Below are 17,375 nucleotides of genomic sequence, written 5' to 3'. Positions count from 1 at the left end.
TTACTGTATCTAATTTTCACTATGTTTTTTTTCATTTGCTTTTAAAAAATATCACAGGTTTTTATAACAAGAAGGGTAGGGCTTAGCTGTTTAACAAAGTGTACTTTTCAGTTCAAACATTTCAAATTTCATTTACAGTTTTTTATTTGATTTCTGATCCACTAATTTTGTAAAACAAGGATTTTAAATCCAAAAGGGAGTGGAGGTATATTTAAATAGCTTTGTAGAAATAGTCAGCATAAGTTTTATCTCTATTTACAGTTGTCATAAAACTTTTTAATTAAAAACCTAAAGAAATTCTTGTATTGCAGGTAAATCATAGATGTAGGTAGTAACACAAACGTTATGATATGAAGTGTACATGTATCTAGGTCTTCCCTTATTCCATCACTTCACTGACGTGACAATGGAATTTTTCGAAACATTGAACAATTATCATAGGTAAACAAATCATATTTTATATCAGAAGGACATCCACTTGAAGAATTTTTTTACGTATCAAGCTCCTGTTCACAGGGTAAATAAGGACAGATATGGCTTATCCCAGAACACTGCACCTTTGTGCTTTTGTATTAAACCAGGATTAGAAATTCTGTTATAACTGACAAGGCTTGGATTGAAATACATGCCCATAAGCATGTGAGCCCAAACTTTACAAAAGATCAAAGTGTTGAATTCTTTCTTTGGAGTTACTGTTACCTAAAATTGGTCCTTAGGTTTGGATGATTTAACACATTGGACATTTTAGGTCAATGCATTTTCTTTTTTAACAAAAAAAAGGGCCGTGATATATCTTATATAATGATATTTACTGGGAACAACAATTACATCTCCAAGTGTACATGTATTAAAAACTCAAAACTTAAGTAAGACAAAATTAAAAGTCACCTATGAAAAAAAAAAGAAATAACATATTAAACACAGATGACGTAGAGATTATTATCCTTCCAAAACAAGGACAATGGATATTAATAAATGAATATACTATGGACCAAATATGCAAGTATTACCAAAACCAGCTAAAGTCTAGTTTAAACTTTAGGTCATACAAATGTACTGACTGAGGCAGGGAAGACTACCCCATTCACTACTAAAACTTTGTGTCAGATTTTCTACCATTTTCAGTACTTTCTAACAGGAGAAGATGATAGCACAAATATTTGGCATTCCTTCATATTCAGGTAAAAGGGATTAGAATTCCACAAGATGCCACTTACTGCTGTTAACTTGGATATGTTTATTTGTTAATTACTTACTGTTACTTGCAATTTCTTTTTGATCTGATCTGACACATTTTTGTCAATTCTTTGTTGGTTATATAACTTAGTAAGGTATTTGTTATACTTCCTCAGTATCTTTCTCCAGCCTTGAACTTTATATAATTGATTAATGTTTGCTGAACACCCTTAAAACAAATAATAAGAAGAATGTATTAATAAAGAAATTGGCAACTAACTGTGTTGAAATATCTGTTTCCATTAGTGCTTTAAAAAGAAGCATTTATCTAAAATCTCTTAATGTCCAAATTAAGTCATGGTTTTCTATAAGAAGAATGTCTATCTGTGAATTGTCTGAACTTAGGTCAATGAAATCATCTACCCATTGTACACTAAGATAAAATAAGTTTTATGGAGTGACAATTGGATAAAAACTGGCAGACCTCATTATCGGAATCAATCAACCCATTAATTATCCAAAAAGGGGAAGAAAATTACCCACCATTTAAAGTGTCAAGTTACACAGTTTTGTACCGTAACGCTAGCTAGGTAAAAGGTGCTTACAAGCTCTAAGATGTAATCACAACTTTATGAAATTTCATATTTTGTAATCTTTTGATAAAAAATTTGAGATGTCTTTAAACAATTAGAAGCGGGGAATTAGTTTTGTAACACTACTGATGGTTAGGACAGATAGAGTTATCTCCCTTAGCTAACTGTAAATTGGCTTTGTCATTATATATCTCAGACTGTAGGACAAGCTTTCTTTAAGAAGATATTTAATTTCCTAATTGCGCAGTGTTGGAATAACTTAAAAATTGAATTAATTATATCAATATTTAAATGAAAGAAATAATGTGGGATATTTAACTACCCCTTACAGAAAAGGCAATTCTTCTGGTATTCATGTTCTTACACTATAATTGAACCATTTATATTACACAACAATTGTATATTCTATATCTTTTAAAGGTATAAAAAATGAATGAACTAGTTTAAATTTCTCCATTCAATGGTGTGTATCAAATAAATGGAGTTTTCCCATGACATTATGAATATTATATTATTTATCTCTGAATATATTATAAATACCTTATGCACATGTTGTGGTTTAGATATAACAGACTTGTTATTTTAATGATATGTGGATTTCTGTTAATGTCTATTTTCTAAGTGCATGTTCTTAGTAATAAATTTATTAGAGTAGAAATGTATTATGTAAAAGCCTTATTGATATAGACAGAGTGTGGAAAATGTTCAATTTAGGCTATAAAAGTGCACATTTACACTTTGGAAATGAAATTGAATTTAAAAATTGAAAATTGCTTGATGTAAGAAAAATATATGGTTTTGAGTACCAATATAAATATTTGAGTACTGTCAATCTAATGACATCTCTGTAATCATTTCTTGCATTTTCAGATTTTTATTATTTTGCATTTATAGTTATATAATGCAAAGGATAGAAGAAAGCATTTATTAAAAACAAATGCCACAGTTTTTTGCTCTAAAAATGAATAATTCAAGGCTTCTACCCTTGAACACTTTATTTTGTGTTTTGGAAATAATATGGAGTGTATTAAAAATGGGTGTTGTGTACCAGTACTGGTATGCAGTTAGGAGGTACTTATATATTGATAATATTGGTTGTTTTAACCAATACATAAATTGTTTTAATCTTTTTCAGGAATCTTGCTGATGTGAGCAATGACAATCTGCTGAATGTTGATGAGTTTGTTCTCTGCATGCATCTGATACAGGAAGTCATTAAAGGGAGAAAACTGCCTGGTGACTTGCCCAAAAATCTTAAACCAAAAATGTCTAAACCGATAGATCTTCCTGCTATAACATCCCTAGAAAGGGAGGCCTATGTTAAAGTCTTCCAAACTGTTGACAGCAGCCGAAAAGGGTACCTTGAGGGTATGTTTAGATGTTATGGAATGTTAATGGAATTAAACATGAATAACAAAACCAGTTCTTCTATACAGAGGGAAAAAGGTTGTCAGGAAATCCAATTTCCTTAATTAAATGTTTTGCATTTACTGAATGTCATTAAAGGTTTACATTAGTTCTATGATGTTTTTCCACAATCAACCTTTTTTTCACATTTACCTGTGAGAGGAATATTCATGTACCTGAATGTGGCCCTTATGTAACGTACTTTTTAAGTTGGATACCCTATATGAGATATACAAAATGTCTACCGTAATTTCCTTACTACTATATGCACCAGTCAGTATACCATGTAGCCTTCAAAGAGACCTTTTTCATTGTTGTGTTTTTTTTTGATTTTATGAAATTTCAGTTTATTTAAAACTGTGTTATATTATTTCCTGGTGTAACAAGCTGACACTTTATCAGTCTTTACAACTGTGATGGAAAAAAAAAATCTTAGTTTTTCAAAGGAATCATATTAAATCTGAATCAGTCTACTAATTTTGCTTTGTTTTCTGACACATTTTTAAAATTTGAATTGAGAGTTTGCATGCATTTGATATACCACAGTGGCATTTTATAAATTTCATATTCATATCATGTGTAATTAAATTCTTTACAACCTTTTAAAGTTGGATACCCCCAGAGAGAAAAACAAATTATCTTTTTTCTAACCTGAAAACTTCACAAGAATTTCTTGACATTTTTTTGTTGTTTTAAAAAGTCATGGTGTTCGTCTTTTATATTAGCTGGTCCCCTTTGTGAGTGTAATTGGTAACTAAGAAATTTTGTTATGTAATATATTTTTGTTTTAATGAAGTCCATGATTTGCAGATTTTTTGTCTTAAAAGGTAACTCCTTATTCTTTTTTTTATGAGTTGGTACCATATTAATAAAAAAAATATTTTTAACTTCAAGAAAACTGAGTTATCTCTCTTTCAGCACAGTTAAAATGTTAAATTACAGTTTGCTTAAAACATTATTTTTTGGTGATAATTAGATTTTTTCTGCTCCCTTCATTTCCATTGTCCAGATTCATAATGATTTGTTGCTTAGTGTTTGGATACTGATTAAATAGATTAAACAATTATCATTTCTGTCCAAAATGTGCTGATTAAAAAATCCATTTATTGACATAAAATGTATTACTCACTTAATTTACTTGAAAAAAATCAAAAATGAACTCTGCTTTTACAACAGATAAAAATGTTCTGTGGCTTGGATTTATGTTGATTAAGTCATATTATCTCAAGTACAGAGATACTGACTACTCTTCTGAATCATAACCTGGGGAAAATATGTCAACTGTTCTAAGCGTTGAGTATTTATAATAAACTTGAACTCATGTTTTTGATCTTGGACAGGCTATGGGACATTGTTGATTTTGTCCGTTCTTAGTTAAACATCATTCTTATATCTGAGACTTTGATATAAGTGCTTACACTAGGAAATGTGGAGCAGTTTTGTTGTTTTTTCTGGACACATTTTTAGGACTTCTTGTCTGGTAATTTAGTCATTTTTGTGGACATTATTCAAGAACTTTGAAAACATGTAGGAAATAACAAAACAGTAGTGCATTGCAAAATAAAAAAATGTTTACATTTTCTGTAATTTGAAGTCAATTTTTTTAGCTCTGGTAGTTAGACCATTGTTACAAGCTTCCAAAGTAAAACCAGAGATCTTGGCAAAGGTGTGGGACTTATCGGATGTGAACAAGGATGGAGTATTAGATTTAGAGGAATGGATATTAGCTTGTCATCTTATTAGGCTAATAAAACACGGTACTGTTTCAATTTTTTTGTATCTGTCCATATTAAGGATAATTAATTGTAAAACATTGTATTATGTTTGATTTTTCAAAAGTTATTTAGATTTTTGTATTCCTTATTGCAGATGGTGGTCCTAGCTTTTACATCAAGCATTTTTTCTTGCATATAGAGAGTTTGTGTAAAAATAATGAGCTATTAATGTTTGATATGAAGTGAAAACTATATTTTTAAAATATTAAAAAAGCATTATGACATAAAACCATCAAACATTCATCCTGAGAAGTCGGGTTTCATGGGGAGGTAATTGACGGGAAAATGATTTTTGAAAAAAGTTCAAAGACTCCAAATTTTTTGTAAAGAATGTGACACCATGTCATACAAAAGTTCTTTTCACAAATTCATGATCATTTCTGTTAATTAGTTGTTTTTTTTTAATTTAAAAAAAAATATGGAAAATATCCCATAATAAATAGAAAATCTAATGAAATTTCTGACAATAAACTAAAGTTTTATAACCTATGTATATAAGCTCATAACAAGAAAGTTCAGTTAATATCATCTGTAAGCAAAATCAGGAATATCTGTAGAGCAGTAAGTAATACAGACAGAAATTAGCTCATGTTTATTGGTACTTAAAACTTACTGAGAACATGTTAATAATTTACCTTATCATTACTGAAATATTTAATGCAATTTTAATTCTGCAAACTCAGAAGTTATTGCAATATGTTTGTATTTCAAACCTTTGAACTGAATTGATGACCCATTACCCCTCCAAAACTATCAATGGACTGGAAATTTCTGTTTATTAAAGGAAGTTTTAAAAAACTTACAGTGGAAATAGAAAAGAAATATTCATAATAAATGTAGAATCATGCAATTTTTTCTGCTTCTGATTTGAGGAATGTGATGAACTTAACCAATTTATCATTCTACTTTAATTTTTTTCTAAACTTTTCAAAACTTGGTCAACCATCAAATAACCTGATATAACAAAAACCAAATAATTAAAAAGCCATTTTTCATTGTCCAACTTAAAGTTTCTGGAGCCAATACAAAAGAATAAAAGAATTAGTTGATAAAAGTCAGAATTTAATCAGTACCCTGCCATTGATCTGCCATGACTTCTGTCGAGTATTTACTTTTAATACATTGTAAATCCTAGATTTTCTGGATTTATTTACCCATCAAAAGTTTCAAAATCTCTGATCAATACGCTATCCCACAGATGTCCAGTTTTAAACCCTTTTCATTTGTAATAAAACATCTGGCATTGTATAAACTTATGGAGTTTCAATAAATTTCTGGACATTGAGAAAAGGAAACCCAAGGTAAGGCTCCATTTATGGTTTATTGGCAGTTCTATTATGATGTGTTTTATAGCTCTTTAGTCCACAGCCATGGTAAAAAAGTGATAAGCACATGATCACCATTTTGTACAACACATAGGCTGTGTCTATTAAAAAAATTGAAGAAACTAGTTCTATTTGAATCAAAATAAATCACAGAAACTTCATTTCATCATTGTTTTACCATGTGCTGGTCATTTATGTCCTTATTTAACCCCTCACTATCACTCTGGGTAAGACAATACAACATAAATGGCCAGCCTGTGGAAGGACAATGATAAAATGGAATGTCCATGATTTATTTTGGACACTGCTGCTCCATGTGGGCTTCACTAGTTTCGAAAAATTATATTTTCTTCAGATCTAGATATTTCAGAAGTATATGTGATGTATGAGAAGTAGCAGTATATTACTAACAGATTTATGTATTTTTATTTCCTTGAAATGTCCTCTTAGTACTGACAGTTTCCTCTTGCAAGATACCTTATTTTCTTCTCAAAATCTCCTGGAAGAAGCATTTTTATAAGAAATTTTGTGAATGTCTTTGGAGTTTCATCAGGTACTTCACTTTGTTTTCTAGGAACAGAGTTAGATGGCTCAGTGAATCCCTTTACTTACCAGACACACAAGATATCACAGTTGTCTCTACAGGCCAGGAAAGCTAGGTGATTAGTAATTATAGCAATGGTTATACCATGAAATCAACAGCCTTTTGTAACACTACTAAATATACTTCACCCTTTTTTAAAGGCACATTTTTGGCTTTTTATGGGTGTACTTGTTCCAAAACCTTCACAAATTTTGTTATATCTTGGATATAAATTAGATACAAATTTCCTCTTGTAATGACAACTTTTTTTTGAAAGATGACCCATGGCAGGTGGATATTAGTGTACAGATCTAACATGACACATGACCTAATCCTACGAAGGTAGTTCAAAGATTTCAGAGTTCATATAACATGAGAACCATTTGTTGTAAACTATGTTTACAAGGGCATTGATAGGCAATTCATTGGTTTTGCAACATAATTTCATAATGATAGTTGTGGGAAATGAAGAGGGTGTTTTATGGATAGATAAATTACATTGTTTTTCTGAAGAAGGGACTTCCACACATCTTTTTTCATTTATGAGAGAAATTCACCATCTTTTCACTTTTTCCACTTGTGCAAAAGACATTTCACACACCAATTGAAAAAATGCCCAATATTCAATAGGGACTTGTGAAAAACACTTTTACCTTGGAAAAAAATTTTTTTTACAGAATATGTGGAACTAACCAAAAATATTTTCTTGCATTGTCCTTTTTCAGAAAATGTAGGGAATATTTATCGATAATACTTGTTTTGTGCATATAACAATAACATGATTGTAAGACAGTATTGTCAGGAAATATTTACTTAATAAAAGTGTAAACACATCCAGTGAAGGAGATCATTTCGGGCTTTGGAACAGTAGATGGTCACAGTTTGTTATAGTATAATTTTTCATGTTGAAGTGAATAGAATATATACTATCAAATCTCTGACTTACTCTGTCAATAAAAGTAAGAGGTAAAATATTTCTCATGTCGATAAATCAATCATTATTGATTGACCTGTCATCCAAACTTTACAGGCTCTACAGATCCTAGTGAAACTTGACAGGAGAGAAATAGATGTGTCTTGAGAGTTGTTTTGAGATGTGTCATTTTGTTTTGTCTGTGTAGTTGCTATGTATATTTCTAGCCTTCAGATTTATACTGGTGTCTCCACCTTCAAAAACATATTTTGAAACTAATCATATATTAGTTTAGAATATAAGGGAGATAAATAATATACTTGTATTGAAAATCTTACAATATTAATTTTTCGATGTAAGTATTAGAACATAACATAAAATGTCCTGAAGCACCAACATTTCCAAAAATGCTTATTGGGGAAAAATTGACCCCTTGTGACCTTTTGAATATTGCATTTACTGTTTGAAGGATCCCAGAACTATTGGCTAGCTGTAATGTAAACTGAGAGGAAAAATAGGTGCAAAAAGGTCATTTTAGAACTACAGGTGGTCTTTAAAAAATGTTGAAAATTTGCTACAAATATTTATACTGATGCATGTTTTTGACAATAGTAGAAGCATTTACAAATAGTATAATGGTAGATGATTTACAAGCCCTATCATTAGTGCTGAATCGATGAATAGGTTATCGTACTATGATGAGATTGTCCCAAGCAGTGACCGTTAAATGATATCAGATCTGGGTACTCATGCTGTTAACCCCCTCTAATCACTGGAACCAGTCCAATATCAAATTTTAATTTATAAAAATTAAGTATTTTACAGCTGATTAGGCAGGGTTTAGGTGTCTGTGGTTATGTGGTTGTAGGGTAACTGTCGATTGGAATGATTTTAGGGTGTTAGGATTGTGGGTATAAAGTGATTCTGTTTTTATCTGGTTTGTTTGAGAAGTAAGTACGATTTTGTGTTTAAAAATTGCTGTTTTACACTTTTGTCTAACTTGCTAAAAAATTTTCATTTTTATTGATATAGAATTTTTATATTCTAGTGGTTTTGTAAAGCTTAAAATACTAAAGATTTGGATAAAAGTTCTGAATTTAAATGATGCAAAATATAGTTAATATTTTGCAACTTTCAGTGGAGAATCTGGTACATTTTCATTTACTTAGTATACATAGTAATCTAACACCAATACAACATCTGATATTTGCAATATTTGTGGTCCAAATTATCTTCATACTTCTTTATGTTTGGCTGTATATCTCCATTGTTTAAATGTTGTTTAAAGTTTGTGAATATATCCATTTGTATCTATGAATCCTTATTTGTTTAAATGCAGTCACAAATCTCAAATTTAGGCCTGTTTTATGTTGGTTTTGTTTAAAACTGTTGTTTCACATGCAATGATAGATGTTTGATAGTTTTGTCCTTGTGGATGAATAGATTGGGTGTGTCCAACTTAGAAGCAGTTACAATCATTTTACTACCAAAGAGTACCTCTGATTTTCCCCATTTCTATTCATTTTTTAAACCTCTTCTGTTACATTCATTCTGATAAGAAACTCTGGATTTTGATACTATGGTGGATAGGATAGCTTACAAGTAGGTACATGTAGTAGGCTTGTTATTTCACTACACATATCATTTTTATTCAAAGTCAATACTTTCAAAGTTTTTTGTTTTATTTTCAGAGTAAACCAATATGAAGAGCACAAGCAGAGGCTTATGACATTGAAGGTAATTTATTTTTTAACTTTTAATCTTGATTGTTGCATTCATATCTGTTGGTTAATTGCTTACCTCTGGTACAGGTATGAGTACCACCAGCCCTTAGCATCTGAGAGAGTGATCAAGGGAACCAAGGTTATAGCGGTAGTCAAAAGAATGTAATCCAGGGACAAAGACCAGACATGGAAAACAGACATACACAACAAAGAACATAAAGTAGCTAAAATCATACATACAAAGTAACAAAAGCAAATGAGCAACTCAGACTCCACTAAAAACTGGGAGCATGGACCAGGTGCACAGGTAGGGTAAGTATCCTCTGCTTTTCTAGAAACACCCGCTGAGTTGTTCATAAAAAGTCAAGACCAGGGTAGATGAAAGAGGAAAGGAAAACTATGACACGTTAAACAAATCAGTTGTGAGATACAAAGACTGTACCACCAGTCCTCAGAGGCTGAGGCACAAAGACTGTACCACCAGTCCTCAGAGGCTAAGGCACAAAGACTACCATTAGTCCTCAGCCTCTGATTCTCAAAGACTGTACCATCAGTCCTCGGCATCTGAGGCTCAAAGTCTGTACCACCAGTCCTCAGCACCGAAGGCTCAAAGTCTGTACCACCAGTCCTCAGCTTCTGAGTCACAAAGACTGTACCACAAGTCCTCAGCATCAGAGCCACAAAGTCTGTACCACCAGTTTTCAGCATCTAAGTCACAAAGACTGTACCACAAGTCCTCTACATCTGAGCCACAAAGTCTGTACCACCAGTCCTCAGCATCTGAGTCACAAAGACTGTACCAAAAGTCCTCAGCATCAGAGCCACAAAGTCTGTACCACCAGTCCTCAGAATCTAAGTCACAAAGACTGTACCACAAGTCCTCAGCATCTGAACCACAAAGTCTGTACCACCAGTCCTCAGCATCTGAGCCACAAAGACTGTACCACCAGTGCACAACAAAGACATTTAATTTTAAGTAACTGCTTTGCAGTCTTAACAGTTTGCATTGAATTGTAAGAAAATGTACTATTGACTGTCAATGTGCTTTAGTCTCCATTAGTATGTTACAAATCGAGGTATAAAGGGTGTTAGTCTAGTACAAACAAGGTATTAATCAACTGATTATGGCACAGTGTTCCTGTTCTGAAATGCACAGTATGGCTGCAGTAGTCGTTTAATGATTACTTGAAAAAGAGATAGTTATGCATTTTCAAGTACATATCAAACATAATTTGGGGAAAATAGAAGAATCACCCTTTCTGTCTGTCTGTTCATTTGTCTTTCAGCACCTCTTTTAAGTGCTTAAAGGATTCTAATTAAGATATAACTTGTATAGGAAGGATAGACATCAGGAAGAAAGATACTTATTGTTAGATCCCTGTTAGAAAAGATAAAGGTTTTAATTATCATGTTTTGTAAACAGAGTTCCTTAAACTAGACAATAGATCATTTGATGAAATTTTTGTGTAGGACTGCAATATAAATGATCTAAATTTAGGGTACTAGTAATACATATTTAATGACAGAAAAACAAGAAAGGAGGGGATTTGTATATTGTTCAAATTTTTTTTAAGAAGTAGAAAAAAGGAGGAGACCTCAGTATTATTTGCTATAAAAGTTGTGTTTTTGCTAATTTTAGAAAGATAACATGATCTAAATAATTCTGGTATAAAAGAAAGGACTTATATGACCTCTGATTGATTTTTGACCTTGTCTCATATTCAACTTAACAATTTTAATACTTTCTGTCATAAATTTCAATCTTATCAGAAATATGAAATTGACCATGTTTAGTATTCTGTATGGAAGCACCAAATAGCCCAGTATTTAAGTCATTCATATGAATTTGTAATTACTAATTTGCATGACAGTCAAATATAATAAAGTTCTACCACCTGCCAACCAGTAACAAATTTTAATTTGTTTGTTTTTGGTTATTAAATCCCTGAGTATGCAAACAAGCATGAATATTTGTCACTTTGGAGGGTTCATTTTGTGACAAGAGGATATTTGCTTTAACCATTGTTGTATTTTCATGAGGGTAAATTTGATTTACATTTTTTTTGTCATTAAGAAGAATACATATGTTTCAAAATGATACTTTTTCTAACTATTGTGTACTTTGTAACTGTTATTTTTAATTTGCATTTTTTTATGTAAAGAAAAATGTGAGAACTTTAGAAATAATTTTGTTCAACCTTTTATTATATAGTTATCTGAAATGAATATTTTTCATATTTGCCTGACATGACTATTGATTAAAGGGGGGTAAAATTGAAATAAAATTAAAATTAAACACTTTGAACATTAAACATATTGATTAGTTAATTTCAAGGATTATAGACACTTTAGCAATGTACGATGTACGTTTAGATGGTTGATTATAGAAGTAATCTTTGCTGAAACAAGTGCATTAGTAACTTGATTTTTTTCTTGTAGAGTTCAGCTGGTATTTAGCAATGAAGGAATAACGAGGTCAATTTTATATTTGTAGGAAAAGAGAAAGAACCAAACACTGCAGGAACAAAAGAGATTAGATTTGCTGAAGGAAAAGTGTAACACTGAAACAGAGTTGGTAAGTTCTTACTGATAGGGGTATTGTTAATAGATCTTCATCAGCACAAGGACTGTTACCTTCTAATGTTATATTAATATGCAAATTATAATTAAGTTTACAATTCAAGTTTCTTTGATAACTAGTACTGGTATTCATTCATCTGAGCTTTTTTTTATTTCATCTTATAACACTTCACATTAACCTTTTTATACCTCTAGTTTTTGGAAGGTATATAGTGATAATGGTGTCCATTTGTCCACTATTTTTTTTTCATTCAGTTTTCTTTGCAACTTCTTATCACAGCCACTCTATACTTTGACAGAAGCTTTATATAGGTATGCCTATAGTAGAAACTTAGTCCATTCTGTAGGCCATGCCAGGCTGTTACAATAATTTGGCCAACACAATAAAGCATAACAAAGAGCAATATTTTGATTGAATTGATTTTAGATATGTACTTTGTATTTTATGGTACTTGATTAATAATTGAAAAACATTATTTGATGGAATTTTGTTAGCAGTTGTATGTGCTGATCAATTTTACTCTACCTTTTTACTTGAAGGTGGTTTGACTTCAGTGGTGTAAAATTTCACCATAATCCATGACTTTCATTTGTTGAAGTTATAGATTAGTTTATTTAGTACATGTTCTGGTTAAGTAATGACAATGAGAACAGTGGGACTTATTTTGTATGTTTTGTACAACCAAACAACTGTGTAACCCACAAAAATACTTAAACTTACTAAATGATACCATCTTCTTCATTGGATATTTTTATTTCTAGTGCACACTGCTACAGAACAGTGGGAACTGTCCTCTGACTGCTGATGAAATCCTAAACTTAAATACAAAGAATACAGAGGATTTAGAAAAACTTGAGGAAATCGTCTCACGGTTAAAAAAGGAGCATGAGAAGATAAGACAAGAAACTGTGAAGGTGATACTCGGAGAACAGAAACTACAGGATGAGATTAGACAGATCAAGAAAGATTCAGATTTACTTAAAGAGGTATGCCAAGTCTAATTACCTGTGGTTTAGACTTGTAAGACCTGACTGATGCTTGCTTGTTGTATGGAGTACTTTCTGAAATACTTAGATCTTACACTGGAAATTAAAATAATATTGAAAAATGTTTTTGGACAAATGATTTGTGCATACTTCTATGGAAGAACTGGTTAAATTAAGAGATAACTGTAGTGCATTTTTAGATTTGGAGGCAACATCCATTGTTTTGAAAGTCATAATTTGAGTATACTGAAGACACAATAGTTATTTGTAACCATCAAATCAAGATTGATGTTATCTCATCTTCAAGTGAAAAGCAGTTATCTCCTGTCTAATGAAATCCAATGTAACAACAAAAATTGTGATATAATTTAGGTTTTTAAGACACTGAGTCTTGCCTCACATGCAAAGCTAACAATATCCCTCCAGCCAGTGGAAAAAGGTATCACAATTTGGTCTGCAGAAATGGGTCAGGGAAGTGAATTTGAAAGTGAAAGAAGTCTTTAAATTGATTTATAATATGCAGTTCATAAACATAGAAAAATTAAAAAAAAATGATTTACAGTATCGTGATCTGATATGCTTGATAATTTTTTTTAAATGGACAACCATTTTACCTATCCTATCTCGCCCCTTTCAGCCATCATCCCTTTTTTCAGTGACTTAGCAAGTGTTCGGAAAAAGGTATAAGTGCAATGCTTGGTTGTAGGCTGTGCCCAACTCATATTTTGAAAAACTTCTGTGGTATTACCTTGTGAAATATTTTGTTAATATTTGTTACCCATAATGGTCCTAATCTAGTTGTTATCATAAAAGGACAGCTTTGATAAAAAAAATTTTGACAGGTGAAAATTACAAGACATGTACACGGTTAATGTGAAAGTATTATTGTTAGCTTGGTACCAATTTTTGTGGTTTTCGTGGAAAGGCCAAACCAGTAAATTTAGTTCGAAACGAAAAAGAGATTTCAGTGGAAGTGTATACCGAAAAATCTCACAACCATGAACTCAAGAATCCACGAATTTGTGTTTCTTCCCAAATCCACAAAAATTGGCATCCATGAATTAAAATACTTTCACAGTACTGTATTTTGTCAATTAGAATGCATATTTCTTGTTGCGAGGTCATTACAGAATAATTCTAATTTTATTCATAACAAGAACATTTAGATTTAAGATGTAGTAAAAAAGAAATTTATGGTATCAAAGAATTTGGACATTAGATAGAAGAGGCTTTATGACTGAAAAATAAACAAAACATAAAATATGAAGTGAGTAAAAATAGTCTTTAAAGGGTAAGAAAGCTGAAGTAAAGTAGACCTTCCTCTCAGATTACTTCTGAGAGTCAAAATACCAGTATCAGAGGGGAGTTATTGCCTTCGGAACTTGAAAGTACAACCAAAACAATCTTTCCATATCTTTAATACTAGTCCTTTTCAGGGGTTAGGGATTTGTTTTTCCATATCTTTTAGACTAGTTCTTTTCAGGGGTTAGGGATTTGTTTTTCCATATCTTTAAGACTAGTTCTTTTCAAGGGTTAGGGATTTGTTATTCATATCTTTGAGACTAGTTCTTTTCAGGGGTTAGGGATTTGTTTTTCCATATCTTTAAGACTAGTACTTTTTCAGGGATTAGGATTTGTTTTTGATATTAAAAATAAGTATTCAAAGAGGTCAGTGAATGAATGTAACTCCATCATTAGTTTCTACTTTAACATCTTGAAAACACTTAGATTTAGACATATGCTAATATGATTTTTTTTGCAGAGATTAGGAACAAAACATACAAAAGCTACAAAAGATCCAGACCCATTCCATCAGCTGTATGAACAAAGAAAGGGTATGTAAATACAGAAAAGGCATGTTGTAGAAATATTACCACTTTGAAATAGAAGCTCTCAAGTTCTTTTTTGAGAACAAGTTTTGTTTGATCAGTAACTTACACAGTTGGTACATTTGGACTGTACAAAGTGAAAGTGAAAGTAGAATCAGTAGTCATCAATATACAGTGAAGGTTCAAAGTTCATTGAAAGTTATATGAATGGATTTAAGAAGATTCCTATTTAAGACACATTTCCAGTATATGCAAAAGGTTGGACAGATAGGATTCACTGTATATACCCCTTATAGAATGATCAAATAGTTTTCAGAGAACAGAATAGTATGCTCTAGTCTAAGTGATGGATCTGTTCTCCTAGTATTTTATTAGAATATTCATTCAGTACACTCAGTGCTTACTGTCAGTTTCTATTTTTTGTTTGTTGCTTTGTCATTCCCAGTTTTGGATAGTTCTTAAATCTTGATTACACTTTATAGAGCCACCATCTAATGAGCTGATTAATTAATAAGCTCACAAAGTAAATTTTAAGATATTTAGCTTTAAAGGGAAATAACTCATAATGAAAGGTAATATGAATCCGCTTATCGTGTAACAGTATTATATACAGATTGACTTTTTGGCATGTTATGTCATTTACGATAAAACTGTTTTCAAACCTTTCAATGAAAGTTAAATGAAAGTCAAAACTTTTTAAATAGACTTCATTACTGGTAATCTACTTTCAACATGGAATCATTGTCTTGAAACTAGTTGTTTAATTTTTATTGGACTTGTAAAAGTATTACTCCTGAAAACTGCTCATAGGATGTACTTATTACTTATTTTCTGAATGCATAATTATTTTGGACACACGTATTTTGGAAAATGGAATTTTAAAGCGGTACATGTATGAATGTGCAAAACAAAAATATTTGTGGGTACCAATGTTTGTGTCGAAATTGTTTTGTTTGTATAATTGTAAATCCTGGATATCATTCTCTATGGAAATTTTGCCTTTTGATGGGGATTTTATTTCCCAATTTGAATGCCACAATATTAGTTACCCCATGAAAATTTGTTCTTCTCAGTTTTGGCACTGGAATAAACAGTTGAATCCTCTTTATGTTTGCTATCTACATTACCTTGCCTTGTATTATGTAATTATAGTCACTAAAGTATATTGTTTTGGTTATTGACTACACAGTAGAAACCCTATTTCTATCATAGGGTAAATATAGTCATAGATTTATATTTCCAGATATGTTTTTCATTTATTTGATTTCAGGTTACTATTAAATCATTTTTTTTCAGAGGAAAGGAAGAAAAGTAATTTATCAGAAGGAGAGGAACCAGAAGTCCACTGTCCATTTAAAATCAGTCCTTTTGACAAAGAAGCATTAAGTTGGAAGTCTCTGACTGGTTCTGATGTTTTTCTTAGTAACCATATAGTGGATAATAATAATAGTAAACATTTGTTAGAAAATGACATTATTTTAGAGAATTTATATGAATTTAGTGAAAAGTTTATAGAAAGTTGGAGCAGTAGGAAACCTGTCATGGACCAGGAGGAAGATGCAGTATTTATGAAAGTTGATGGTAAGAGTGATCCTTCTCAGTATACACAATTTTAGAAGTAAAAAAAATAATATTGTTACATTATTTTAAGCAACTTTCAAGTAAGGAGAGAAAAATTACTTTAAAAGTTTAGGATCCAACATAAAATGTTTGTGATATACTTGCACAGTATGCATGAATGAAGTTTCAAAAGGAGGACATCCGCTTTTTCATCCTTTTCAGTTTTGTAATGGTAAACTGCAGTTGAAGTAGATATCTTTAACTTTTTAAGAACAATTTATTTCGAAAACTGTGGCTGAATTGAAGGCTAGATCTAAAATTGATACTTTATTGTGCAAATGTACAGATGGAATGTATATATCTTTATGTCAGTCTTGTTTTGGTTATCTCCCTTTGAATAGAAACTTATTGACTATTGTAGTTAAACCAGAGGAGTATAACCAGTGGTTAGGAGCTGGTTGGAAAGATGAAGAAGTTTTATCCAGTGACAATCCACAGTTTTTACGACTTCACAAAAAATTGGTTGACCTGAAAAGAGAAATGCAAAAATTAAATGGGGAAGTTGGAGGAAGGCTCATGTTTGTAAGTTTCACAAAAACTACAGGTCTTTCAACATATATTTTTCAGAGGGATTGTACCCAGTCTGCCTAAATGTTTGTTGGCAGGTTTTCAGAGGGATTATACCCATATTCAGTCTGCCTAAATGTTTGTTGGCAGGTTTTCAGAGGAATTGTACCCATATTCAGTCTGCCTAAATGTTTTTAAGATTGTTGACACATTCCCTGATTTCCCTTTCTTCTCTATTAATTAATGGCTTCTTTGATATTTCTCTCTTTTAGAAGTAATAAAATGTTTGTAACATAGGTTTATTCTGCCTCCCAATAATTACATGTAGTTGAAATAATTGTCATAGAAAAGAGTAT

General features: G+C 31.3%; 1 protein-coding gene across 3 annotated transcripts in view; it reads left to right on the top strand.

Moving 5' to 3' along the window:
• The window catches only part of LOC148629814 (uncharacterized), a 75,975-nt gene that overhangs the window by 20,595 nt on the left and 38,005 nt on the right, over positions 1–17,375 (top strand). For 2 of the 3 annotated variants that reach the window (XM_088557601.1, XM_088557590.1), the window contains exons 4-12: positions 2,905–3,137; positions 4,784–4,933; positions 6,851–6,935; positions 9,464–9,509; positions 11,991–12,071; positions 12,839–13,063; positions 14,826–14,898; positions 16,189–16,473; positions 16,874–17,034. In XM_088557601.1, the coding sequence (XP_088413727.1) occupies positions 2,905–3,137; positions 4,784–4,933; positions 6,851–6,935; positions 9,464–9,509; positions 11,991–12,071; positions 12,839–13,063; positions 14,826–14,898; positions 16,189–16,473; positions 16,874–17,034 (1,339 nt within the window). Of the gene's footprint in view, positions 1–2,904; positions 3,138–4,783; positions 4,934–6,850; positions 6,936–9,350; positions 9,375–9,463; positions 9,510–11,990; positions 12,072–12,838; positions 13,064–14,825; positions 14,899–16,188; positions 16,474–16,873; positions 17,035–17,375 lie in introns of those variants that run through there. The other variant, XM_088557611.1, reaches the window with a different exon arrangement.

The sequence above is a fragment of the Perna viridis genome, chromosome 1, assembly GCF_037379345.1.
Source record: "Perna viridis isolate PV_CMFRI_1.1 ecotype Kerala chromosome 1, ASM3737934v1, whole genome shotgun sequence".
Classification (NCBI taxonomy): domain Eukaryota; kingdom Metazoa; phylum Mollusca; class Bivalvia; order Mytilida; family Mytilidae; genus Perna; species Perna viridis.
The sequence above is the reverse complement of the archived record's forward strand: the minus strand, read 5'-3'. Positions and strand labels throughout refer to the sequence as shown.